The following is a 9,570-nucleotide window of genomic DNA, read 5'->3' as shown; positions in this document are numbered from 1 at the left end:
TGAGGCAGATCAGGTGTACGGCCAGTGCTGCACCCAGGGAGATGCAGCGCTGGATGTGCCTTGCAGGTGTGGACAGTTACTAAGTTGCAGTGCTGTAAACCCACCACCAGCGCTGCAACTCTCGTGTATCCAAGCCCTCAGCTGGGAGTGGGGTCCAAAGCCACTGGGGCTTCTCACCCTGGTTCCCAACTGGAAGCAGATCCATTCTCCCCATGGCTCTCAACCAGGTGCGGGGGCAGCTGGGCTCTAGCTGCCTGGCTTTCTTGTCGATTTCACAGCTCCAGCCATAAAATTGACAAGACAGCCAATGTCTACTCAGACAGTGTCACCCTAACTACACAGACATAAGCCATATGCCTGTCATGGAGGTGCAGTTATGATGTTGGTGTAGTAGACCACTTACATTGGCAGGAGGAAGGCTGTAGTGTAGACACATATAATTATGTCAACATAAACTGCTTATGTTGACCTGTGTAGTATAGACCAGCCCTTAGGAACTGTTGATAAGAGTATATATTACAATGGAAAAAACATGACTACTAATTTATTTCTGCCCTATAAATGTACTGCACATAATTACATAGAAACTGGTGTGATGCTTTATAAAAAGAATGATAATCGAGTGTACACTACTGTTATAATCACTAATGTATCAGAAGAAGGGATAGCTCAGTGGTTTGAACACTGGCCTGCTAAACCCAAGGTCATGAGTTCAATCCTTGAGGGGGCCACTTAGAGAACTGGAGTAAAAATGTGTCTGAGGATTAGTCCTGCTTTGAGCAGTGGGTTAGACTACAAGACCTCCTGAGATCTCTTCCAACTTTGATATTCTATTATAATTGCACTAAATCTGATAGATTACACTTGTTCATTGACACCTTACTCTGTTAAATATGATAATCCTGTTTACTTACATGCATGTATAATCTTTGTATCTGAAGTTAAGTATTTGCTATGTATTTATGTCTCAGACAGGCATTATTCCTAGCCCTCACTGGTTTATAGGCCATCCATATGGTGATGGACCATTGAAGGGAATGAGCCCTTCCTGGGGACACCTCAGACAGCACAGAGCCAATGGCTACCCCTATGATTCAGTAAAGCATGCAAGGCTCCATCTTTTACCAGTAACTTTCCATGCACATGTGACCCTGGACTCCATATTGGCCAGGAATTTTCCAGGCACCATGAGTTGGGCTATAAATTGCAAGCTGTGACATCACTGCTTTGTCTTCATTCCTGCTTCTCCTTTCCAGCTTCAGATTATCTAGGAAAGCTTTAAACAACATTATTGAATGACCCCCACCCTAGTGGGTGAACCAGAGAGACTTATCCCAAGCTAGCAGATTTAACATCACTGGTATTATCCTGACCTGCAAACTCAGAAAATCATTTGTAATGTATGATTCCTTAACCATTTAATAACTCTTTCCTTTTACTAATAAAACTTTTAGTTTGTAGTTAATAAAGAATTAGCAACAAGCATAATTTTGGGGTAAGATCTGAGTTATATATTGACCTGGGGAAGTGACTGATCCTTTGGGATTGGAAAAACTTTATATATGATTAATCTGTTTTTCAATAACCTCTCATCATAAACTGATATCTGTGTGGTGATAGGGGCTGGACTGCCTAAGGAGACTGTTTTTAGCTTCTTCTTAACCAGGTATGGTGATACATACTGGGCTTATCTTGGTAGTGGCTGGGTAAACTCTAACATTAAAATAATCACGTTTGGCTCATATAAAATAATCAGTGTGTGCACCCTGAATTAGTCATTTTCAGTTCTGACCCACCCCAGGCACTCATCCACAACTGGTAATAAAATTGCCTTATAAATGCCTAAAGCCAATAAAATATCTTACTGGATATTTTCACCAATTCACTTCAAAACCTACTTTAGCAAAAAGTTTGTTAACATTTTCATGTACTTTAAGAAGGCATTTTTCTTCCAATGATTATTTATTCATACCGGACCAATCACATTCTGACTTTATCACTTTTTTGTAAAGACAAATGACAGATTTGTTTTGATAAAAGATCTCAAGGAGTAATTATAGCAATACATTCATGGACAATTACATAATAAATGTTAGCAATTCAAAGACAACAGACTTTTCTTCTATAGGAATGAATGTGCATGCCTGAGGAAAAATAAACATTAGAGAAAAACACAAACAGCAGTAAAAAAAAAAAAATGGTGTCTAGGGACATTCTGCCAAAACTGTTATATTTACAGTACAACAAAAATAAAATCTCTGCATTCAAAAAATGGGGCCTTACATTTATTTACTTGATTAGGATACATAACAAATTATAGATCACCATTTCATCTGCAGCAACTCTTCTCAAAAAAGATGTCCTAACAAAGAATAAATGTTAACATGCGTTGATGCATATTTGTTCAAGATTTGGGTGTTATATTTTTTTGCCAGCTTTGCAGGCCATATTTTTCACACGGCTCCATCTACCCCACAAAATAAGCCTATATCCACTGTGCAGACAAACCCTGAATTTTGTATGCAGTGAGATGTTTGAACAGGTAAATGGGTAGCTTTCCTCCTACCTGCCCCTTCACCCATTACATTTATTGCAAACACACTGGATATGTGTGAAATGTTGTGGGTGCATCTATTGTAACCTAAAGTGTAAAGTTGATTTATTAACCCTATTAACATGCTGATTCTGACCCATTGCACCTACTTTATTTAACTTTGATAATCAATAATTTAAAAGGTTATGCTGATGAAACTGCAAATGACAAGATTTAGGGAGATAAACCTTAGGTTTATTTATTGGGCTTCTTAGGGGGACAGGAATGAGGTGATTTATAAAAATCTCTTTAATAGTTTAAACTGTGCTTCTACTCTGAAGTCACTCTACAAATGGCATTGTGGGATTTCGTGTCTACTGTGTCTCAATTTCCATATCACACTGACCTCAGTATACAAGTAAAAGTGTTATTTCCTGCCAGTCCAGCAAACTCAACTCAGGCTCCAAAAGTCAAACTCGGTTGTGGTTGTTTTCTGTAATATCAGTTTAACAGGATAAATCAGGTTCTCAGTTAAACCTGTACAAACCTATTCCTTTCAGACTGTGCCCTCCATGATGCATTTGTGACACCTGTTGTAGTCAGTGACTTTACATAGTGGTAACTGATTTCACCTGTAGTTGGAACTTTTTAAACAATTCTCATGATTTATAGGCAAGTAGGAATAACATCCAGCTCACTCTCTCTGAGTTTTGTGGGTTCCTGCAGGGCGAAGAGCAGCAAAGGTCAATCAAAAATTATTTTTGTTACTAAAAGAAGCAGATACAACTCTGAATACAGGCTGAGAACAGATCAATTCAGTTAGACTGTTCTATTTTACATCCTCCATTTTTAGAGAAGAACTGCAGTGGAGAAAAAAGGCAGATGTAAATGCTATTATTTTACTGGTGAAACAAGAACTATATAATACCATTCCCATAATTCAGGAACTGACATTCCTCCCCAGTTGTTAGTCCGGGCCCAGGGCACAAAAATGTTTACTGATCCTGAAATAACTTGTATGGCTCTGCTAACCTGTTTCCAGCCCAAAGTTAAGAAACATTAGTCTTTAAAAATCACCCGTATCATTCTACTAACCATCTTGGGTTTTTACCCGTGACTTCCATTATGGCTTTGACATGAACTGCCAGAATTAAAGACCGATTAGTACAAATTTATATAAGCCCAGAATTTTAGATGGTACGAACCATTCATTACTATCTCTAGCAATTTTTTGGGATGGGCCATTATCAGAATTCAAGAAGAACAAAATCGAATGACAACTATTTTAGGGTCCAATAGGATCAGCCAGTCATATAAATAAATGCCTTCTACCCCTGTGAAGCTGGTACCCATATTTCCCCAACAGTAAAAGTATTTGTTGTTAACCCTAACAGTTCATGAGATATCAACATTAGAGATGACCATTTGTATACTGATCTGATAATACATTATCAGCAGAGGTCCAAGATGGTCTGTACCAACCCAGGAAAACCTCTAACCAGTATAATTATCCGTACTTGCATCCTTGGCATACATAAAGTGTTTCTTTACAGATATCAAAATATTTTGCTTTAAGCCAATTATCCTAGACTAACCCAACATACTATCACCAAAACAAAAGTATGGTACATAGGAAAAATATGTTGAGAAAAGATGACAGGAATGAAGTAACAGACAAGGTGCAGCCTTGGGTAATGTAAAAACAGTTAAACTAATAAAACCAAACTGTGTATTTTATACTGTATCATTTTAAAATCAATCTGGAGACACTGCTTTTCTTTTAGCAAATGGGTTTATTGACATAATTGATCATAATTGTGTACAGCATGTATGCATCTCCTATTAGAAGAATATCCAGTGGTAGAGCTAAACTAAGTGTGATATACAGTTTAATGCTACGCAATCCCCATTAATTTCTAGCAATAACAATGGTGTTGTCCACCGATAATCACTTAATCACATGGGTCCCATAGCTATATAGATATATGAAAGTAAACGAGCCAAGAGTTTAAGACATTTAAAAAATTAACTTAACTTAAGTTAAGGACTGATCCTGCATTTCTTCAATCCAAATTTTTCAGTCCTGCATCTTAGTGATTTTAAGTGAAAATTTTCCTGCATGAGGACTACAAGATTTTGTCCCTGAAAGATACAGCTTCACGAAATTTTAGATTAAGGGTGAAATCCTAGCCCCATTGAAATCAATAGAAAAATTCCTATTGATGTCAATAGGATCAATATTTCACTCTGAAATCCTCTCTGCACATAACTGGTAAGTGTTAAGGCAAATTCTCCTAACACTCCCTCTTCACTGTATTTGGACCCTAATATTAAGAAGCCATTTCCAGGGTATAAAAGGCTCATTCCAATTCAGTCACTGGACTCTCAACAAGGGTACCAATTACTATGGTGCCTTTTGTAAATATTTGTTCATTAAAAAGCAAACAGACACCACCACATGACTTAATTTAGGCTACTGAACAATCATCAGACCATAAACAAAAAACTTTCTGGTCAGCACCAACCTAGGTCAAATGTGAACCAGTGACATAGAGATTGATGCCTCCATATATCATCAAACTCCTGAGCCATTCAGTTCCTCAAGAGTTCATTTGAGGAATACAATGAACAACTGAATAGGAGCACAAGTAACATCAATAGTCTCAGGAACATACTGAACTCCTTCTAAAATATTTGCATATAACTGTAACCACAGTTTGGACTTTTTAAAAATTAGCTCATTTCTAGACCACGCAAAAAGAACTAATGTAAACTAAACCACCATGTTTAATAGTGGCAGAAGCACATTTTTGTAAATATTTAGGGAAGCAAAACTCCCAGAAAGTAGAGAGCAGCCAATCATAAAATGATTAATACTACTCAGAAAACAAAAATGCATTCAAATAAAAGTAATATACTACTGCAAGAGATTAACTCAAGATAAAGATTTAACTTTATCATTACTCAATTAGCTGAGCAAAACACTGAGAAACACAGATTAACATAAAACAAATTAATGAATTTCACAGTGAGGTACAAGTACATATAAAACTAATTTTAGTACAGTAAAATTAAGAGAATTACTTATTGGCATAAGTTTGTTTCACATTTCTGAAATATCTTCCACCTATTATGCATCTATGCTACCTATCAATCAATAATTCACTTTAGTATGCACTCAGGTAGCTACGAAGATGGATTATCTGAAGGTCAGTGATCCACTGACCAACCATGTACCCAGACAACTAAAACACACATTAAAGTGTAGAAGTACCAAACAGTATTTATTTAAAACGCAATTTTGAAATAATTCCCTGTAAACATGTTACAAAACTTGTGTTAGTTTCCCTAGTGGTGTCAGCAAAATATTCCTGCAAAACTAAAATCAATTGCATTACTGTTTTTTTATATAAAAAGGTATAAAACACACACATATACACAGTTGACTTGCATTCTATTTGAGTTAAAACAACCATATCATTCAAACGCTCCATATTCCATTCTGTTCAGATTACTTGCATGTTGCAGAATTCAGTATTGATGCTGTTCCTAAAGTCTTATTTCAACAATACGCCTAGGAAGTGACGATGAGTTTAAAAAGTCAGTGTTCAGTAAACTTCAAACACATTTCTTGTTTCACATCAGTGATTTGGATTATTTGTTTGACCAGTGAAAGGTAACCTGGACCTTCTTAAACACAGTGCAAGAAGATTATCCTGAAAGACACAGTACATAAACTGCTGGCTCTGAGGACAGAGTCCACCTCTGCTGCTATGTGCATTAGCCTCGATACTCTTCTGTTCTTGACAGCAATTATTTTAAAATGCAGAGTTACTTCCTTAGGTTAGTGATTTTTTTTTAAATCTTCAAGAAAGTACTAATATTTTTAAGGATTTCTTTATAATAAATGTGCCAGACCAAAACCAACCCCACATAACCCCTCCTAGTAATTGGGATGTGCCCATGAGAACTCCAGCCCCCTTCTACCTGCAGAAAGGAACACTGATATATTGAGACTGCAGTGCTGGAATTACGTGACAAGCTTGGGTCCCATCTGTTAGACTCACCCACACGGAGCGCCTCGGTCTTTACTCCAGGTGCCCTATCTCAACCCACCCCCCTCTGCTTGGCAACAGCCTTAAGTGCCACGCAGCCCCACCCTTGGTGAGGCGACCGGGGGCAGAGAAGAACTACAACTCCCAGCAAGCCCTGCTGAACTGTGATGCCAGCATGGGGCCAGCTGGGAGTTGTAGTTTCCATGGGCCACACTGCTAGTCAGCGAATCGCTGCTGCAGCAGGTGGTCCTCCCCACGCCGGGCACTGCTGCTGTCGGCGAAGCGCTCACAGGGGAACTCGATGAGGTCAGTCTCGCTGAGGGCACAAGCGACAGCGCTGCGGGGCGGGCGGTGGGACTGAAAGCCAGAAAAATCAGCAGAGACGCCAGTGCCCATGGAGCGGAGCGGCCGGCGGGTTGAGTACATCTGTCGCACGTGCACCGGCGCTGCCTGACGCCGCCCTTGCATTTTCCTCCGCACCAGGCGAGATACCCAGGCCGCCAGGGCCACAAAGAGGAGCAGCGCATTCACCGCCAGCAACACCAGTGTGAGGAGCTGCTGGTCTGGGCCGCCAGCCGCACCCCCGTTGGGCAGGGTGACCAGCCCCACGCAGTGGTCCCGGGGCGCCACCGGGCAGACGCGGCCACCCAGCACCCCCTCCACACAGACCAAGTAAGGGGTGTCAGGGCGCAGCTCCTGCAGGGTGGCAGCTGTCTCGCTCCGCTCCGCCAGGTAGACGAAGCGCTGGAACTTGACGGCGGCCCCAAAGCGGTCAAAGAGGAGCCTGAAGCGCACAGGCCCCAGCAGGCGGGGACTGCGGTGAGGCCGCACCCACCAGCGCACCGTCACCGAGCTAGTGCCCACCGCCTCTACTGAGAGGTTGCACAGGAAGAGCTTGTTGAAGTCACAGGCGTCGGATACCAGCGGGGCCCCAGCCACAGAGGGGGCTAGGTGGTGCTTCCTCGCCCGCCGAGGCCACGCGGGGCCAGCCAGAGGCGGGGGTGGCCTGGAGCTGCCCAGCAGGTAGGGTAGGGAGGCCGTAGGGGTGGGCTCGGCTCTTCCGCTGCCTCGGGCCGGAGCAAGCCCCTCCTGAGCACCCAGCAGGCGCATAGTGGAGGCAGAGGGCAAGGATCTGGGTCCCCCTTGAGCCGGGCTGCGGCTGCTGTTTCCCCCAAGCCCCTCAGAAGCCAGGATCAGCTGCCACTGTTGCTCCCTGGGCCGCTGCCCTGTTGCAGGTGGCAGGGAGGGAGATGGGGAGGTCCCGCTGTGGCAGTCGGCGCCATCGGGTGGCAGTAGCTGTGCATCCTGAAGGTAGTCGAGGTACTTGCCAGCCAGAGTGGGTGGCAGGCGGCACTGCACAAAGACAGTGAGCAGCCGGCCCTGTGAGTGCCGTGTGCCCAGCCAGCGCTTCAGGCCTCGCAAGCGGCAGTCACAGCTCCAGGCATTGCCGTCTAGCTCCAAGCGCTGAAGAGCCAGGCTAGAGGTGAAGAGCTCCCCGGGCAGCACGGCCAGTGCATTGTCGCGCAGGCTGAGCTCCCGCAGCTTGGGCAGGGGGCCGAAAGCAGCAGGGTGCAAGGCAGCCAGCATGTTGCGGCTCAGGTCCAGGGCCTCCAGGCTGTGCAGTGGCTCCAGCAAGGTGGCGGGCAGGTGGCTCAGCAGGTTCCCATCTAGTCGCAGCTCCTTCAGTGCCCCCAGCCCAGCGAAGGCATCCGGCGCCAGCTGTGTTAGCCGGTTACTGCTGAGTGAGAGCTTGGCCAAGCTAGGCAGGTGCTGAAAGAGGCCCCCACCCAGCTGCTGCAGGCTGTTGCTGGAGAGGAGCAGTGTGCTGAGCGAGCGCAGTGGCCCAAAGGTCTCTGGGTGACGCAGCGAACTCTGCTGGTTCCCAGACAGGTCAAGGAAGCGCAGTTTGGCCAGGCCAGCAAAGGCGCCACGGCTCAGCCAGCGGATGTGGTTGGACTCCAGGTGCAAGTAGAGTAGGTTGGGCAGCCCTGAGAAGGTGGCTTCGCCCAGCGAGGCCAGTGTGTTGCCGTCCAGCCGCAGCTTCACCAGGCTGCCCAGGCCGGCGAAGGAGGCAGTGCTCAGGCGGCCGATCTCATTAGCATTCACGTAGAGGATGCGCAGCTTGGCCAGCGGGCGGAGGGTGCCCGGCGCCAGCGCCACCAGCCGGTTGTTGCCCAGGTAGAGCTCCTCCAGCAGCACCAGGCGCTCAAAGGCCTTGGGGTGCAGCCAGCGGATGCGGTTGTACTGCAGGTCCAGGCGCTGCAGCCCCGCCAGGCGGTGGAAGTCGAAGGCAGAGATGTTGGCGATGAAGTTGCCCCCCAGGCTGTAGGTCAGGATGCCCTGGGGGTCGGCGGTTTTGGGCACCGCCCGCAGCCCCCGGTTGGTGCACAGGAGGTGCTGCTGCAGCTGGCAGTCGCATGGCTCCGGGCACATGGACTCCACGGGGGGAAGCAGCAAGAGGAGGGAGAAGCAGCCACAAACCACCCACGGCAGCAGCAGCATCAAGCCGAGCCTGCGAGGCGCCTCCATCCCGGGAAGAGCTGCGGCGGGCTGCTTCCCCCGCCGGCTTTGTGTCTCTCCAGCATCCCACCCCCCTTCCCCGCGGCTGCTACTCGCCCCCACCCCTCTGAGCTCCGCCGGCAGCGGCTACAGCGCGCCCTGCCCAGCACCGGGGCTACTTGTTGCACGGGCTGAGCAGGGGGCGCTGCAGCCGGGCTCGGGATCCCCGGGCAGGAGCCGCCGCCGCCGCCGCCGCCCCTCTCAAGCCCGCCTCGCTGGCCGGAGGCTCCGTTGAAGTTGCTGCTGCCGCTGCCGGCTTCTTTCTCCCCCTGCAGCCGCGCAGCCCCGCGCCGGCCGCTCTCCCTGCCCGGCTCGGCGCGGCTCGGGACCGGGACCGGGAGAGCTGGTGCAGCCCCGCGTGACCCCGCCGCTCCCGCTCCTCTCGGCTCCGGCACGAGCGGGGCGAGCTGGGAAAGGACCAGC

General features: G+C 46.6%; 1 protein-coding gene across 1 annotated transcript; it reads right to left on the bottom strand.

Moving 5' to 3' along the window:
* Window positions 1-4,314: 4,314 nt before the first annotated feature.
* On the bottom strand, window positions 4,315-9,161 carry TRIL (TLR4 interactor with leucine rich repeats). Its single transcript, XM_045002938.1, has one exon. The coding sequence runs from the start codon at window positions 9,115-9,117 to the stop codon at window positions 6,805-6,807; it is 2,313 nt and encodes a 770-aa protein (XP_044858873.1). The 5' UTR covers window positions 9,118-9,161; the 3' UTR covers window positions 4,315-6,804.
* Window positions 9,162-9,570: the final 409 nt, after the last annotated feature.

Source organism: Mauremys mutica, chromosome 2 (assembly GCF_020497125.1).
Source record: "Mauremys mutica isolate MM-2020 ecotype Southern chromosome 2, ASM2049712v1, whole genome shotgun sequence".
NCBI lineage: Eukaryota > Metazoa > Chordata > Testudines > Geoemydidae > Mauremys > Mauremys mutica.
Note: the sequence above shows the minus strand (reverse complement) of the source record. Positions and strands in the feature narration are given on the sequence as shown.